This window comes from Phalacrocorax carbo, chromosome Z (genome assembly GCF_963921805.1).
Source record: "Phalacrocorax carbo chromosome Z, bPhaCar2.1, whole genome shotgun sequence".
Lineage (NCBI taxonomy): Eukaryota > Metazoa > Chordata > Aves > Suliformes > Phalacrocoracidae > Phalacrocorax > Phalacrocorax carbo.
Window position 1 is genome coordinate 17,601,890 of NC_087548.1, and position 19,424 is coordinate 17,621,313.

Below are 19,424 nucleotides of genomic sequence, written 5' to 3' on the forward strand. Positions count from 1 at the left end.
AATGGTACAGTAGAATACAGCTTAAAGTTTCCTTACACTATGAGCTTTCAGCAAAGTCATTCTTGTTATCACCCCATACAAATCCTGTGACTTAAAAAAAGATGCATCTCACTCGTCATTCAACTTAACTGACGATAACATACCATCTTATTTCCAGGAAAAGCAGGAAGATCTGAATGACTATGTGCTGGTTAATCCCATTTTAAGAATCTGTACTGTAGAATAGTAATAACATGTCAGTAAAGCAGATTAAGAATTATCTGACCAATGGATCTCAAAACAAAGTAACCAAAGGGAAATGATTGCTGACTGGAAAGGCTCCTGGCTGGATATATGAGTGTCATCAGCCATAGTTACTCACAAGTAAGTACAACTCACGACAAAGAAAATTTGCAGACAGTCAAAGGTTAGTAAGAATGGCGAAAGAGGATAGAAGAAAGTCCCAGGGACCCATGTAGTACGTGCTAGTAAAAAGGTACACTGCAAAGGTAACACACAGACAAATAAAAGCTACCCAAAATTGTATTTTATACTTTCCTGTTCTGTAAACATACCTGTTATTCATAAATTTGGGGCTGAACAGAATGGAAATGTACCATCATAAGCAAAAAAAGCAATCCCAGATATGGAAAATAATACCCCTCATATGGATGCAAACCTGAATTCAGTATCTTATAGAGACTGAAGGAAGGAATATGTAAATTGGCACCGTTTTGACAAAAACTTAGAACACAATCTAAGCTTCAATGTTTCAAGAAGTATGTTTATAAATTAATCTGTTTTATTAATGCAAAATGCTGGCTTTCTCTTTTTATAATTTAGATCTTGAAAGGCAAGTCACAAAAACTGTCAGTGAAAGAATTTCAATATCATAATTAGAAAAATAAGTTTAACTTCTATATGGCAAAAAGTATCTGAAAGAATGTAATAAGTGCACAAAGGTACTGGAAAAGTGAATATTTCCTAGTCCATGAAAGCGCTGTGTGGTATTGTAAGTATTATTTGTGCCTGCAGTTTCTGTGAATGCTGTGCTTTTGTTCAGTCTAAGTCTAGCACAAAAGCTAAAGTTGAGCGTTTAGAAGCAGTTTAGACTGTTAAAACATTTTGCTTCAACACAGATGTAACTAGCAAGTTGAAAATACCACAAAAATAATTCTGATAGTCTCCAGTTGTGACCTGTCTTTGGAAATTGATGCTAACAGGAATCAAGCTCTGTACAGTCAACTAAATATATTGGGAAAATATCTTTGGAAAATACCTTGATTTTGAAGTTTATCTAAATACAGCACAAGTTGAATTTTCACCTCTTTCTCTAAACATAACTGTATACATACCCTGAGCAAACATTTAATTTTTGATTCAATACTTAAACATTAAAACATACTTTGTTGTATGAAATATTAATACATGTAGTTTATCAAGTTTAGAAAATTCTTAAGCATGACTAATTTTGTCAAACATAGAAAAGACAGAACTATGAAAAACAACAGAAGTTGTCATACGCAAATTGCAATACATGTTGCTTTTAACTGCAAGTTTTAATTTAAAAAGTAGAAGTCCTGCAACTCTATTTACAAATACTATAATGAATAGCAACCCTGAACGCTGCTTGCTAAAAAGCTTTGGAATGTAACAGGAAAGTCCTAGGAAAAGCCAATTGGATTGGAGGTCAAAATAAAAATAAAACTGTAAATACAGCACAATGGGCTTTTAGAAAAAAATCTACCCCAAGTAAAATGAAGCAAAGCAAGAAAACAAGTAGTGAATTGCTCTGGCTTATGACATTGCTCTTCAGGATAAACGCTCTAGAGACTATCTTTTAGATTCAGCACAGACGCAACTGCATGAAAGTTTATATGCTGAGATACCAATATGGTCAGCTGAAATTACGAAGATTTTTTGGCATGAAGATCAATCTACTGATGATTCAGGATTGGTTTGTTTTTTGGTTTGGGGTTTTTTTTCAAACATTTCAGCTTCGTGAGCTATCACTAGGGGTACATTTTTGCTGGTTTATAGAGCAGGAATATTTATTACTTGTTCACTCAGCTATTTTCAAGAACACTTCTCTTGTCGCTTCAATTTACAAATGCAATGAAAAAGCAAGCAATTCTTCCTACCTAAAATTCAACCCACCTCCTTCTGTTTTTTCATAGGCTTCTCAGAAACAGCTTGAATAAACAGAAGGCTTTACCAGGTGCAGGAACATTTAACACTGCTTTTGCAGGACCAAAGGATTGTCAAAGAAGAAAATCTCAGGAGTTAAGTGGAGAGTCTCAGGACACGTTTATATAGTGAATTTCATTTTGCAAAACTATAAAGAGAATGTCAACCTAAGGCAACACAGCTGAACAAAAACTAAAACTTATCTGACAATCGAAATAAAAAGACATACAGAGTAAAATTACCTTGAACTGTGCCTATAAGAAGATCTCTAAATACAGCTTACGAAAAAAACCTGAGTTTATACTGTACAACTTACCGTTAATTATTTCTTCTAGTCTATCATCAAAATTTTCACAGAAAATGTGGTAATTCTGAATAATTTTTAAAAACCACTATATAAGCAAGTAATTTCTACTTGTGTAAGACATCACAGCCACCACAAGTGCTTTCACAAAATCAGAGCTATTTCATCCCGTAAAGAGTAGTTCTTAGACTGACATGAAGGGAAAAATACCCCACTCAGCTTCTCAGTGACATGTACCTACAGTACTGGACTGGCAGTGTTTACTTACATTTTTTTACATCAATCATCTGAAAAAAATACAGTTTATTAAATGCAAGTTTTTTTAAAGTTAGCTATTTAAAAACATAATTAGACTTTGGGTGACTTACCATACCTTTGAGATACAGAGTTATGGATAAATCAGGTGAACTCCAGTTTTAGTTACCCAAAGTTTCAACTCCTTGAAAACTTACACTATCATACTTTTGCCTTGGCTCAAACAGCAAACCTAGAGTTAAACTGTAATTTGATTTATCCCTTATATTTCAAAGAATGTGTGGGTTCCTCTGTAGAGGCTGGTTTTATTATTTTGGATTCTAGTGACAAGCTTTTGTAACTCAAGACAAAAAAAAGAAATTGGAATTGGGCAATGCAAAGCTATCCAGTATTACCTTAAATGCATGCCATGCTTGGACTCCTACAGTATATCTGGCCATCAGACTATGTTTAAAACACCGAGTTCTATGAAAAGACATAGAACAGCAATAGAAGAGCTCACACAGGATCCCAGAGTGACGCACCAACAGCAGTATTAATTTCAGACCCCATTTTTCACACTATTAACTGGATGACACTGTAATCAGAAGAGTCTCAGAAAAGCTAGCACTTGTATCAGTGGGGTCTGAAAAGATCTAGACAGCACTAGTCCCTCTGCTTTTAGCTGTGTGACCATAAAACCAGGTTGTGCTGTGAGAACATCTAATGAAGACTGTTTTCTTACAGATTTCTCTCCTATTCCATATTCCAACTTAGCCATAACCCCTTCACAACCCCTACCCTCACTCATACAGACACCTGGAATAGCCTTTCAGGTAACCCGTTCTCCCATGTCTGCCTGGACAGACCGTGTCTTTGTCCCCTCTTGCTAAAAGCAGCTTATGCTCCAGCCACTGCTCCACAACTTGTGCACTCCTTGCAGGCCTGCTGAAGAAGACACACGGACTGCTGGGCTCAACTAACGCTTCTCCAAGAGACAGGACATTCATTTGGGTTTTTTTCTCCTCTACCAGGCTAAAATTTGTTTCTAGACATCTCTAATACAAACCATATCAGAAAGTACCATATTGAAAGCCATTGAAAATATCACATGTGTAAACCATGTGAAAGATACATATGTCATTTAATGTTAAAACATAAATTGGGTTCAGAGAATGGCTTGATGTCATCAGCTGCTTAAATAATACTGGGATTAGATTGTATTTCTATGGTTGAAACCTGTAGGACTGTTCAGGTAAATACAATAGAATTGCTTCCTTCTAGATGTATTCAAAATGTCAATGCTGCAATCCTTTGACAGGAACACGGCGAAAAATCATGCAGACATTTTTAATAATTTTATGATGAGCTACGTGCTATTCTACAACTTCCTTCAAGTTCTTGCTCCAAGTACAACTATACAACAGTTGTCACCGTCCAGAAAAATCACCAGTGCTCAGCAAAAAAATGTGACATTTGAAAGGCATAGACACAAGAGGAAGGAAGAAGGCTTACATAAATCATGTTTAGTTTTTCATAACGCTCAGCACAAGCAAAATTTTAGAGGCTGACTCCTAATAATTGATTGCTCAGTGCCAGCAGTATGCAAGAAAACCTGTTAACCCTAAGCTACACGTCCTCTATCTTAATGCTTTCAGCTTCACAACCCCAATTCTGCTTCAGCCCGTTCCTCCTTTGCCTGACCCTCAGCTACATTTGTATTATCCTAAATATAGTGCACTGACAGTAGTACAAACACCTACTTACAGGAATCATCCAGTTGGCCAGGTCACCGTACTTAGACACTTGCATAGCTCCAAGCATTGTCAAATCAACGTGGCCTCTGGCAACAGAAAGTGTGTAATTAGCACATCATGTTCAGGTAACAGCTCACAAATCTTAAGAAGCTTTTGTTCACATTGTCATTACATCAGTAAAAAATGGTGGCATACCACAGAGGTAGCAACCATTTTGTCACACATGTAGTGTGGGTTTTTTTTTTCCAACATCTAGATGTACCACTGATGCAAATATTTCTGTCTGCCTACTGAGCCTGTAAAATGTTATTGCTTTTGTCTGGTTTTGGTTAATTGCATGCACAGTCAATCAGCTCCAAACTCATACTTTTAAGTGCACTCCTTCACATATTTACATGCACTCATTATCTTTTCAGAGCCATTAGGATTTAGTGTTTGTTTGCATCCAACCTCCTTCCCGAAAAAAAAAAAAAAACAAACAAAAAACAGGTGTAGACAGTGAATTTCCATTAGGGAGGTGGAATGAGAATCACAGTTGCAAGCTGAGCAAAGAGAATCTACAGAATGCAAGTACAGATTAGATACTTGGAAATTACCAAAAAGTAGCTGTTAAAACATAGCTATAAACGTGTTTGTATATGGCCAGGTGGTGGTAGACAAAAACATCACTACAGTATCTGTTAGTTACATTAGTTCCTGTTTCCTATTGAAAAGGCTAGACCTAATCCTCTGTAAACCACCACTGATCCATGATAATTTTACAGGTTGTTAAATACTAACCACATTTCAAAGAATTACTAATGAGTTCAGTCACTGACTCTGTTTATTCTCTTCATGTTTCAAAAGATCAGGGTTTGTGTTGTTACGTACCCTCTTATCATTGCAAATGATTCATCACTAGAGAAATAGGAAGAACCTGGAAGAACCGTGACTGTTTCCTTACCTGTAAAAGAAATAAGCTACAGTATGCATGCGTCTTGTCTCTGACAAATGAAGGCACAGCTATTAACCAAGAAATAAGGGGGTTTTATCAAATTCCTTTGGATTCTTTACAACTACAGACTTGATTACACTTATGACACATGTGAACTAATCAGTCATAACTCTTTCCTCTCCTGCCAGCACTTTGAAACAGTCTAAGCAACAACCATGGGCACAGAGTGCCTCTGGAAAAGCGTAAGAAACACAGCCAAAGGTGAAATTATAAAGTAAGCATGGGAAACTTGAGGAAAAAAAAAAAACCAAAAGACTTTAGCACCAGATGACATTGTGAAGAAAAAGTTCGTGTAACAACAAAGGGGAAGAGGAATGAGACATCATTAAACAGTTTCTGGAAAATAGGAAAAGAGACAATGAGATTAACTAAGAATATGGGGAAAGGGAAGGCTACGCTGTAGGAAAGTTAAAATAGAGACTTAGGTGACCTGCTTTAATTTATTGAGTTCACTTGATGTATATTATATGCCAAGACATTCTATGGAAATTAAATTTTGACACACAAACGGTCATATAAGCACTCTTGTAGTCAGATCACAAGAATTCATCATGCTAATATCCAGACCTGCTGAGACTGCCTGAATTGTCTTTCCCTATCAGGTACACACCCTGAGGCAGTGGGAGAGACGTGGCCTCCATGCAGCAATACAGAACAAGAATCCTGGGATCAAGTGACAAGCTAAGGCAATGCTGAGAAGAAAGAGGCTCAGGCTGAGGACCACAAAATAGTGTAACAAGAGCACCGTATTACCCACTTCTTGAAAATGCTCTCAGGAAGTCAGTACTTGTAAATATTTCTGCTGTAAGACAGAAACCTACCTTTCAATTACAGTAAAGATAAACCTCATGTGAGACATTCAGAAAATGGGCCAAACAAAAAAAAAAACCAAACATATTTCAGGGAAATCTGACATCTTCCTTCATACAGTGTATCACAGTTACCTAGCTTCTGGTGAAATGCTGGACTGAATTCTGTGATAATTTCTTATTTCAAATCAGAAGATGGCCTTAATTCACTTTTTATGTAAAACATAGTACTGAAACAGGGGCAATAACATAGCAGTATGATAATAGTATCAATTAGTTAAGACAGGCTGCAACTGTTTTAAGTTGGTGAACAACTGCTGTACTGCACCTTGGTATTAAATTAAAAGCTTGTTTAATGTCACTGCTTTATCTCCTTTGACTTCTCAGAGTTTAACTGTACTTCCTAACAGCTGCTGAGAAAGATACTGTCGGTATAGATACATACAGACACACTCATACATATATATGTATGGATACATGAATAAAAAATATAAAATGCATAGGTTTTGCACATGAAAAAACAACTCTAAGATGTCAGCTATGGGTCTATAACCTATATCATTAACATCAATGCATCAATGAGAATTTATAAGGTTCCAAGGCCTACTTCACTTTGTCACAATGCAATATATAGGTGTAATTTTACATGGAAACAGAACAGATGGAGGCACAACATTCCATGAAGAAAACAGAAAACTGACCAACGCACTAAACCGTAAAAAAGCTTAATTATTTACATTGCATGGCTTTTTCTGAGGTGAAATGCCCCAAAACAGCTGGGCAAAACCACTACATGAAGACTGGCATTGTCGCCCTAAAGTGCCAAAGGCAGGTGCACCCCTGCAGCAGAGCCCTCCAGTGTGCCAGGTCCCATTTGGGGCTCCTTCCCTCTGCTCCGATTACCTACTGCTCCCTCCCCAAATGCAAATGAGTTGCATTCCTGGCAACTCACTAGCCAGGAATGAACCAGGCTATTAGACACAGGACCTTTTACAACATGTCTCAAACAAATAGTTGAAAACCATTTTCTGAAAGACACAAGGTGAAAAGTAACAAACTAGAGGCTTGGGGAGGAGTGGCTGGAGAGCTGCCTGGAGGAAAAGGACCTGGGGGTGTTGGCTGGCAGCTGGCTGAACACAAGCCAGCAGTGTGCTCAGGCGGCCAAGAAGGCCAACAGCATCCTGGCTTGTATCAGGAATAGTGTGGCCAGCAGGAGCAGGGAAGTGATGGTGCCCCTGTACTCGGCACTGGTGAGGCCGCACCTCGAGTACATTGTGCAGTTTTGGGCCTGTCACTACAAGAAAGACACTGAGGTGCTGGAGCATGTCCAGAGAAGAGCAATGAAGCTGGTGAAGGGTCTAGAGCACAGGTGCTATGAGGAGCGGCTGAGGGAGCTGGTGTTGTTTAGCCTGGAGAAGAGGAGGCTGAGGGGAGACCTTATCGCTCTCTACAACGACCTGAAAGGAGGTTGTAGCGAGGCGGGGGTTGGACTCTTCTCCCTAGTAACAAGCGATAGGACAAGAGGAAATGGCCTCAAGCTGCGCCAGGGGAAGTTTAGGTTGGATATTAGGATCAATTTCTTCACCAAAAGGGTTGTCAAACATTGGAACAGGCTGCCCAGGGAGTCTCCATCCCTGGAGGTATTTAAAAGAAGGGTAGATGAGTATATGGTTTAGCGGTGGACTTGGCAGTGATAGGTTAGCAGTTGGACTTGATGATCTTAAGGGTCTTTTCCAACCTTAACGATTCTATGATTCTATGAAAACAAATCCATATTCGCATATAGGCTTCACAAAACAATTTCTATAAACGAAGATTTGACCTTTTAATGCATGGCCTGGAAGAGAGTTTCCTTCACTAGCTACTAAAATGCATTAAAGCTAAGCTCTCTAACTGGAATATTAAACATCTCCATTGATCAAAACCAACCCTTGCTTTAAAGACAAATACATTAATATTTATAAGTAAATTAAATAGGAGTCTGGGTTCAAATAATGAATCAAACAAATTTTTAGATTATCAATGAATAATCATTTCCCATAAATTAAATTTATTTAAAGATTTTACCTGCATTAATCAGGTCTGGATCTACTTCATTTTCAAGTGGATAAGGACCCTGACAACAACACAAACATATGTCAGCTTTATATTAAAATATCTTTGAGATACAACTCATAACTGCTTTATTATTTCCAATGCTTATTACTGAAAACAGATCATCACAGACATGTCTTTTTTTTTTTTTCCTTTAGCAGAACAACATCCCTGACAATACAAGCCACAATTTATATCAACTGACATATCAGGACTGATGGGCATATTGTTAGAGGCTGTTAGGATTACTAAATAACCATGAAGTGGGGGTTTTGTTTGGTTTGGGTGGGTTTTTTTGTTTTTGTTTTTAACCAAAGTGTCAGACATTTTTCAGAAAAAATGAAGTAGGTGCAACTTCATAAAGCCACATGAGTGAAAATAATATCCACTTTAAGCTTTACTTAAAATTATGTTTGATAAGGCTTACAAGGCTTGACCTTGAAAACTACTGAAGGTTCTGACTCCTTCCAGCAAGACATGTACTTAAGAACATACTTAGCAAAGTAGCACTGCAACCCTGAAAGGACTGTTTCCTGTAAAACTTCCCTGCCCTACAGTAAGAATTTTATAATCATGCAATATGGCATATATTTGAATATGATTTTTTAGTAAAATTATAATCAAGTTGGGGTTAGGCAGGGAATAAAACCCAGCCACCACAAGGTAAGTACACTGCAATAAATGATCAAGATATATTCTTACCAAACCCAGGACTCCATTTTCACTCTGTAAGTGAACAGTTATGTCTGGACTGATGAAGTTACTAGCCAACAGTGGGATTCCAATACCCAGATTAGCTAAAGAGGATTGGTTAAGGCACAAACAGGAACACAGTTACTGCAAACTAGTAAATTAAAGCAAATTATCATTGTACTATGATTAGATGAGAGATGTTCTCTTCACAAACACTTTCATTTTTAGTTAGATGCCTCATACTTCTGATTAATTATTTTGCCATTTGGACTGTCTGATTGCATTCTTTCAACTGCTTTACATGATAAAAAACCCACAATGCAAGTAAGCTTCATTTCCAATGAACATAACTTTTTCAAGAAACTCTTGTGAAACATTCAACTGCTAACAAACCCTCCAGATATGCCTGGATAAAAGCTCCAGGTACTCTGTGCTGTAACATGCCCTCTATTACTTCAATAGGGTGTTAACAACCGAGAGACTCACAGGCTCTGGGAAAGACAATCAGCACGGTAAATAATCTGTCTTAAACTAGCTGTGGTTGTTATTCTAGTGAGTCCTCACTTTAACCTACAGCACAGCTGAAGGATACCATACATGCCATCCTCGAACTCTAATGCAGCCCGTCTGATGATCCTCTCCCTTACATTGTCTCCTGGTTTTTGTTTGCCTTTTGAGTCTTCAGGCTTTCGGATTGATAAGCGCTGCAAAAGAAGAAGTAACCAAAAATGGATTAGAATCCAGATTCTTGCTCCTCAAGACACAAAAGCCCGATTTGCAACTGCACGGGGACACTTGGTTTAAGAATAACATTTACCCATCTTCTACAAAAACCAACCTTTTATTCTATCATTCCAAGCTTTTCTAAGCCAATGGAGTCATCAAATATTCCCAATGACTGCCTTAGAGCAAAATGTTATTTCTTTGTCTGTATTGCCAAGGCTGAGAGAGTATGTGATACATAGACAACTGGTTAAGAAGGCACCAAGCATCAGTGCAAATACTAGCAAGTCTGAGGTTCATTACCCCAGAGATACCTAAATAGATTTGTAAAACGTCAACCTAAAATATAAATACTGCTCTCTTTCTGCATTCATTCAATTCAATGGTGCTATTTTGGATTTATATGCATGAGACAGACAAATGCCAGTTATCTAAAGATACTGGGAGCTAAGCAACTAAATTTTCAAACATAAATCTGTATAATCTTGCATAAATCTGCCTGAAGTTGTTTCCTGAGATTTCCTAGCCTCAAATTCATGCCTTCTAAAACACATGTAGGTGAAAATGCCATGACATTTAAGAAGTTTGTAAAACATTTTTTGTAAACTGTTGTTTACATAGATAATGTTCATTGTGCATCTCTCATGTATATAAAACTGTTCTGGGAAACATGATGTCCTGCACCCCCATATGCCTTCCCATCCTATCCTACTTCAGGACACATAATGAACACATCAGGCAAAATTATCCTTTGCTCCTTTTCATCACAACAAAAGAATTTTTGCAGTGTCTTTTTTCCCCATGTTGGGAGTCACTTTCATGTTAGGTATTCAGAAACAGTATCAATCCTCTTGAATTTCCCAGCAACTTTCTTTTTATGCCTTGGCTATTTACCTTAGAGTTGCTTCACTTACAAGTTATGGAAAAGGTAAGAAAATTCATATAGATTTCTCTGCAGCAGAGGGAAGGTTGGATAGAAAGTATGACTTGCACTAGAGGGACCATATCTGAGCCAAATCAGGCAGGAACTGCTATTTAAAGCCAGTAAGAATTATGATCTACTAGCTTTTCTTTATTCCTCATCTCTCCTCTTACCACATATCATACTCAGTGCTTTCATATGTACAGCCACTTCCTTCGTATATAATTTTTTATGGAAGGGTACATAAATCTGCCATTTCTTTCCTACAGTTCTATTAATGAGAGGTTCCAATGCCAGAATTACAAAATTACAAAAACAAAACTCCATTAAAACTGTTGTAACAACTCTGTTACAAGTTTTTTTCTTCGCCTCTCACTTCCTTTTTTTATTCAGCATATAGGGAAGGAGGCAGTTGACTCGGTGGGTGTATTCACTTATGCAGCCAAGCCAAAGAACATCAGGCGTTTGTATAAAGGTCTTCCCTGGACAAAGAGTCACCTTTTCATCCATTGCCAAACTGCAATAAGAACAGCAGTTTAATAAATGCAAAATGGATTTCTCTCATAAAAGGAGAAGCTTTTCTTTGAGATATTGCATCCATTAGAAGAAGGAAACAGGCCATTAATTGCAGTTTATCACAACATGCCCAGAGGAGGGAGGGAAAGAGCGGGAGGGGAGGGAAAGAGCGGGAGGGGAGGGAAAGAGCGGGAGGGGAGGGAAAGAGCGGGAGGGGAGGGAAAGAGCGGGAGGGGAGGGAAAGAGCGGGAGGGGAGGGAAAGAGCGGGGAGGGGAGGGAAAGAGCGGGGAGGGGAGGGAAAGAGCGAGAAAGGGAGGGAAAGAGCGGGAGGGGAGGGAAAGAGCGGGAGGGGAGGGAAAGAGCGGGAGGGGAGGGAAAGAGCGGGAGGGGAGGGAAAGAGCGGGAGGGGAGGGAAAGAGCGGGAGGGGAGGGAAAGAGCGAGAAAGGGAGGGAAAGAGCGGGAGGGGAGGGAAAGAGCGGGAGGGGAGGGAAAGAGCGGGAGGGGAGGGAAAGAGCGGGAGGGGAGGGAAAGAGCGGGAGGGGAGGGAAAGAGCGAGAAAGGGAGAAAGTTTCATACATCTGTTTCCAGTCAAATACTCAACAACATGCAATAAGCTCTTGCAGAATGAACTGATGGAATGGGGAAAAAAAGGTGTTTTATGGGTGTTAAGGTTAAAAGAGTTTACTCAGAGAAAAGGGCACATATGACTTCCTAGGACTTTGTGACTTGATTTTAATAATAGAAGTTTAATTATCACCATTTCTTTCTGCACTATTTTTTTTTCCAAGATGTTTTTTTTCCTTGTGTCATATCTCCCCCTCCACCAGCTCTTCTGATGACATTTTGAACAATTCCCACCTCCAGAGCATGGAGACACAGGAGAAATACAGATTTTTCAATTGCACTTTAAGAGCATTGTCACATCACCAAAATGAATATAGTGAATTGAGTGAGGCAAAGCCACAGAAACAAAGAAGAACAATTACATAATCATGATTTTCTTGGATGTTTTCAGTCATAGAATATTATTGCTGCAATTTTTAATAGCTACTGACATCTTTTATTCAGACCAGAAATGCCACTGGCTAAATGAGTTCCCAATTAAAGAAATGGAAAGAAAGGTTCCAGGACCTTTGCAATGTAATGTAATTCAAAATATGGCACAGAAGGGACTGAGACTGGCCCTATATGCCCATGTCAAAAGCTCTCCAGTAGAAAAGCATCTAATTGTCAAAGTCAGTTCTTAGTGTAGGTGTTCCCCTTGTTGCATCTACAGAATGAGGGCTGAGAGAAGGAAGGAGAACAAAGCAGCATTTTCCATCAAATTTTCAGCTGCATTAAAGCCATCTAGGACTACAGCCAGTTGCTTTAAAATACACAGGGACTGAAGCAGACAGGCTGAGGTATAAGAAACAAGGCTCAAATCTCAGGCCCCCACCTAACTACTAACTACCTAAGTAGCTACCTAAGCTCTGTTACCTAGTAAAACTTGACAGGTCTTTCTCGCACTATTTTCTCAGCGCTAAGAGTAAAAACCCTGTAAATTCTATAATACATCCCAAACTGAAATATGCTGTGATCAAAAAGCTCAGCTACTTACTTCAATTCTCTTCTCAAACTTCTCCCCTTGTATCAGACGATCAACATAGATTTTGGGAACATGAATGTCTTCTGGGGCAAATGCTCCTATATCAACAATTTCTTCCACCTACAAAGAGAAAAGGGTAAGTATTTAGAAAAAAAGTGTTTAATGGGAGATTTTATTAGCAATGAAGTTTCAAATATTAAATGCACAATGGATCAAATCAAGAAAACTAAGGAATGGGACAAAATAGATATACCCTTTAATATAAGTTTAGATGTTTATCTTTCCTCTTCTTTGAAAGGGTATTTCTACTTACAAACTGAAAATAGTTTATGTTTTAACAGCCCAATTTGTACCACCACCTTGAAGAAATATACCATGTACAGTTACATCAGAATTGTTTGTACCTATAAATATTTTCCAATCCAACCGAAGGAAACAATATGGTGGTAACAAAATGTCAGAGTACAAAGCATAAGTATGAATTTTACAGATACAAACACAGAACCTGGCTTGAATTTTCTCCACAGCATACCCACACACACAAAAAAAAATAAAGGTGAGAACATTTAAACTGTAATAATTGATTGCAAGAAAGATGGCAAGATCTAGAAGTCTACAGTTAGTGAAACAGAGATTCAGCACAAAACGGCACGGATCCACATAGTACGTTTGAAATGTCACCTATTTGGAGCACCACACACAACACAGTGTTTCTTCCTTCTACATCTGAGTTTGGGGTGTTATAGCTAGAGACCCTGCTATGGCCAGATGCCTGGGGCACAGACCCTCAGGCATGTCTGCTGCTTTCCCTGACAAGTCTCAGTGCACAGAGCACATCTCACTCTGCCTCTAAACAGACACTACTGTTAGGGCTGTATCCGCATCGAACCATAGAGAAAATGTATAACGTTAAAGCATCAAGTCAAAGATAACATCTGAAACAATCTACTCAAGAAGAAATTAAGTAAGTTTCCAAGCTGCTTTATCATCAGGAACTAGTTAAACTTTCAGGAATGTCCAAACAAGACTCAGGGTATGACATGTCAGTAGGGGTACATCACTTAACACCCATCACCAGTGAAACAACATTAATGAACTTAAAATTCAATTTGACATCCTACTGCTACTGCACAATGTGATCAATAATAGAATCTATAGTACATCTGATAGACAATTACTTTCCTGCTGTGCTTTGCAGTGTGACAACAAAAAACCCAAACAAATCCACCCTAAAAGCAGCAGAGGGAGAGGAAAAATTAACAAACTAAAGACCACAAGATGGGTTTCAGATGATCCCTAAAAAAAAGCCCTGGGGTAAACAGACAGAAAGAGACAAGTTGCGAAATTTGTAAGGCAAAGGTGGTGAGGAAGAGGCAGTAGCAGCCACAGCAACAGACAACCTCAGTGTTCATGGAGGGCAGAATCACACATCCAGAAATCCCTCATCCACAAGATAAGGAGAGACAATCAAATCAATACTTTCAAAATTCAGGCTACTGTATTCATGAAAAAATGGTGCAATCGCATCCATGCTCTATCTCATTTGAAATTTATTATATGTGAATTTTAAAATTAATATGGAGACCAAGTCAAACACAGGGTACAATGAAAAAACTCCTGAAGCACACAGCTGAAGCACACTGCACTCTCTGTGCAGTGCCTACTATCAGGACATCCTCAAAAGGAGGAAAAGCAGGAGACAAGACTTTTCAATGAAGCCATACATAAGCACATGATCTGCTACCAGCAGAATTCCCAAATTCACCTTTTCTAATTAAATTCGTCTTCATTTATCAGGTAGAAAAATAGGCCTGGGAAATACTAAATACTACTAGTTTGAACTTCATTTAAAAGAACTAAATTTTTTGCTGCAGTAGCTGAGACTATAAAACCAAAATTTTTGCTGGCACAATTCAACCAATTTCGATGGAATTACGCTGTCAGAAAACTTGACACACTGTATCTCTCCCCCCATAGAATACACAGAATAAATAGTTTATCCAACAATAAATTGTTGGATTTTGTTATTAGTCACCCCCTTCCCTTAATTGGTTAGTATTTTGTCTCTTTGGAAACAGCAGCCAGCATGATAGCTTTTCCTCACAAGAACCATCAATATAATTATTCATTATTTCCCTATATTATCCTAAATGAACATAACACATACAAACAGTATTTTGTCTTAGGGATTTCAAATGAGCCTAAGGATCCCTGCAGACTGGAACACCTTTGCCTTCACAGTCAGCCCCCCACTATTCTTACTGGTGTTTTGCAATTTAGATGTTCTACCATTATGTGAAATAAGCATCAAATATAATAAAAATTAACTATGTTAAAATATCTGTATAGCAAAAAAAAATGGAGTTCTGAAAAGGAATTAAAAATTTGCATGTAATGTCTGCAATAACACATACCATCCAGTTCTGCAAGTGAAACTGATCACCATGTTTATATGGAAAACAAAGAATTTGCACAGGGAAAGTACTAATGCCATCTGACTGCTCCAACTCTCTCTTCCAACTCTGCTCACAGAGAACTAGATGATACTCCAGCTGAGACACTGTAGATGGGCTGCCAGCAGCCATCAGTATTGCCAGCACTGCTACCACAGAGGAAGCTGTGCCAACAAAAGTGAAGCCAGGAAATCTGATGGTTATGGGAATCAGCACCTTAACTTTTTGTGAACACTGAAAGATAAAACCCAAGCATCTTTCTAGATAAGAATGATATTGCAAAAATAAATAGTTCCATAGCTGGGCATATTCCCTCTATATTTATTTTTTATCTTCATAAAAAATTTTATTTATATTATATAAAGGTTTTATATTCCTTCATGAGTCTTTTCTGCAACACATCTACAGCCTAAGCCTCAACTAGACATGCAGGAGAGAATTTGTATTAACAATTAAAAGGATGTGTGTGAATTTTTTCCTGTCCCACTCTCTATCTTATCTATCCTTCTGTTCTTTCTTCCCTCTGCTTACCTCGCCTCAGGCTTTATTTTGTCATGTACAGAAGAATCCCTGTAAATGCAAAAAATCATTATATGGCATCCCGCCCAAGAGAAACAAACTCTGGCATAGCATAAAGAGGGCAGACCACCTCCTGCACTTTTTTTTCAATTAGCAAATCAAAACACTCTGGTACCATTTAGATTGCCTTGATCACAGGTGTTAATTTTAAATCTTAACTTCATCAATGTGCTAGAAGATAGAAAATGTTTACATCTTTGCTACACAGGTACAGCTGAAGAGTAACTTCAAGAGGCTGTATTGGCTGAGTTCCCGCTTCTGGGAAGGCTCTGATGTGTGATTCAAACATCATTTCATTGTTTCAAGAGTTTCACAGTATTGGTTTTCTTCCTGGGTATAAATGTTCTTGGAAATCTTGTCTGATTGCTGACAATGGGAGCAGAATGAGTAAATTCAATCATTTCTGAATACTGGTTTATCTCAAGTACACCCCGAACATAAAAGCTGTTCTCTGCTATGATTCACAAGAGCCTTCTGCCATTCCTTTTGGTATCAGCACTTATAGAATCAATGGTCATTTGTTTTACAATATCACTTCCTTCTGTAATTTACATCTACTTTTCCCTTTTTAAAGTAGTTAGATTTATTTTTGCTTACAAAAATTCAGCTACTTTCCTAAAGTTTTATGTCAGAATTTCTGAAGGCTTCCAAAGAGAGAAAGGGAACCTTGAAGGTTACAGACTTCCAGTGAGAAAGATAACAAACATTAGTTCTTGACCAAAAATTGGCAAGGAAATTTGAATACGCAAGTATTCATGCCAAAACGCTTGAAAATAAAAAGGCCTTTCCTTTGAGTATGTACCTTTTAACCTATTTCTGCAGCCTAATTAGATCCTTTATGATACATGAAATATTTTCAGCTGTTTTAGTTTGAAATCTCAGTTTTCATAAAACTAAGCTATAACCAGAAATGACACTATAATTCCTTATGATGGGGAAAAAAAATCGAAAACATGCATGTGTGGGTGGGTGATAGAGAGAAAGAGACTGGCGGGGAGAGAGCTTAACAAAACCCATGCATTTTTAAGTAGCTTATTTTTACACTGGCTTTATTAAATCTCTCTATCACTTTCTTAATTATCCTAGTACACTCCAGTTCTTCAAGCTGAAATAATAAAAATACCCAACAGAACGTAAGTAGAATAAAACATTACAACTGGTTCAATGTCTAAAACAACAGAAGGATTAAATCAAATTTAGCTCCGTAGATGCTCAAAAAAACCTCATTAAAGCATGTCTTTACTTCGCTACTGGAAGAGTCAGGATGTCACTAAATTCACGTTTATAAAATCATAAGTTAAAAAAATCTTAAAAACACAGTAAGGTCTGTAAGGAGAGTTGTAGGTGTCTGGTTCACTCAAGATCACAGAAACTGTGATCAACCATTCCCCATGGCTAATGACAAACAAGAAAAAAATCAGCCTGCATTTTAATTTAGAATTAATTTTGCAAAAAGCTTTGATATTGTAGAACAGTGGAATACACTCTGAAAAGGGGTCACTGGAAATTAAGAACACGCTATACAAACTATTGGGCTACAGGAAAGAGAAAGCAGGTTAATATTTACTCAGTTCTGCCTGCATGCAGGGAGATGAAACTGAGGGTCTTCTGAGTTCAGTTCTGTCCTTTTCTGACTCTAAGACCAGCCAAACCATGAAATTCCTACTCCTGCCAAACTCCTACGGTAATGAAATGACAGTCAGTCAATAGCCATCCTGAAGAAGAGCTTTACAACAACTTTAAAAGGTAAGCAACTACAAAGTAGTCTGACAAAGGCACACCTTGGTCAATAACCACCACGTTATGCTCACATGAAACTTGGAATAAATGTCTTCATAAGCATACTGCAGAGCAGGGGAACAGTAAAAATGTGTAAAGTTCAGATTTAGTAGAGAACCTTTAGCCTAATGAAGCTGATCAGGGTCACACTGAACATCCACTTAGTCCAGTAATCCTTCTTTGCAAAGAACAGGAGCTTAAAAGCTGTGACTTCTGGTCATATTCTCCCAGCCTCTAGCAATGTGCAGTTTAAGGATGTCCTCAGCCAGAGGTTAGACACAGACCACTTTGCTTCATAGCTTCTGATGGACCATGAACTTGCCTAATAGTTTCCTTGGAACCCAAAAGACTCGATCATTGCATTTCTACAATTAAAATAGTATGAAAAACATTTCTCATTATCTCTTGTAATTTCACTATATGCTTCTTTCTCTTTGCAATACAGGAATAGCACACAGCTGTTCTTTATTTGCCTGTTCCATACCAACAAAGATCATATGTACCTTCATCTTTTTTTCCTGGTTTCTGTTAGAACATTTTCCGCTGTGAACACCACAGAGAAAAACAGTGAAGTGTGTTGACAATATGTCATATCTGATCATTAGGGAAGCAAAGCTGACATAAATCTCCTAGGTTTCTCTCCAGGTTTTTCATCATGTGCTTACAGATACTCATAAGTTAGGAGCCCCTACTAGATTATTCTCATTTCACCTTTGTTTTCTCTGTTCTAAATCTCCTCAATTACCTCCACTTCTAGTTGCCTCAGGCTTAATCTCTTCTCTCACACTTCTCTACACCTGCTACCTGTTTCCTCCAACTGCCCCTTTCTGTTCCACACATTTAACCTCTTCCTCCATGATGTACTGCTGACAGCAAAGAAGAAAACAGACTGTACGAAATCACCTGTTCTAGGTACTCTCACACAGCAGTTCTGGGATAACAACTGCAAAGAGAAGAGGACACATACTTGATTATCTGCACAAGCTATCAACATGTAAAGCTGTGTGCATACATGAAACAATTTGAAAAATTTAACCACCAGCCTCTGAAAAGTTCTACCATATACACAGAACTACACTTTTTCAGTTTTAAGCTAGTCACATTTTAGCACAGTCAGGATACATGATATTCTTAAGTTTCAAGAACATGTTCAAAGGAATAATCCTCAGAAAATAACATTCTCAAAACACTGTATTTTCACCTTTTTTCTTTTCTTATAAATGGGCAGCTTTACCCAAAATAAAGAGTCACTTAGGCAGATTCACTGAAATCACAATAGAAGTGATTTTATAAAAGAGTAGCTACGTCAACAATAAATGCCTGCTATCAACCGTGCCTAAAATATGTACTGTAAAAATGTATTCTGTAAGTACAAACTGAAACTGGCAGGTTTTCCAAGATGTTCACGAAGTAGATAATGAAGAGAAAAAAAAAACCAAAGTCTGCCAACTATTGTTGGTTACTGAAGTTACTCCACTGAATTGACGGAAGTGCTTGTTTCATGATTTGCACAAGTATGTCTATACAATTCTGTATGCATCAATAAGCGAAAGTGATAAACAAAAGCCATTTTCTTGCTTTCTTAAATTAATTCATTTCAATTTTACATTATTTTTCTACTGTAGAACAACCTGAATTAGAAGTATGAGAGATTACTTTAGGATCCAGCAATCTACTAGTCCCGGTATTACCAACCTGCCCAGCCTCCTGCAGCAGGCACACCTAAGGAGTGATTCCTTCCTAAAGCCTTCTTAAAATCTGGCTGTTTTCATAGAAGCCATCAATGAACTCATGCTGGTTATGACTGTGTT

At 38.0% G+C, this 19,424-nt stretch overlaps 1 protein-coding gene across 1 annotated transcript in view; it reads right to left on the reverse strand.

Annotated features, from left to right (window-relative positions):
• OXCT1 (3-oxoacid CoA-transferase 1) overlaps positions 1–19,424 on the reverse strand; it is an 80,352-nt gene that overhangs the window by 22,315 nt on the left and 38,613 nt on the right. The window contains exons 8-13 of the mRNA XM_064437706.1: positions 12,815–12,922; positions 9,644–9,755; positions 9,061–9,155; positions 8,332–8,380; positions 5,332–5,404; positions 4,472–4,547 (exon numbers count right to left, since the gene is read on the reverse strand). Coding sequence (XP_064293776.1) covers positions 4,472–4,547; positions 5,332–5,404; positions 8,332–8,380; positions 9,061–9,155; positions 9,644–9,755; positions 12,815–12,922 — 513 coding nt within the window. The remainder of the gene's footprint in view (positions 1–4,471; positions 4,548–5,331; positions 5,405–8,331; positions 8,381–9,060; positions 9,156–9,643; positions 9,756–12,814; positions 12,923–19,424) is intronic.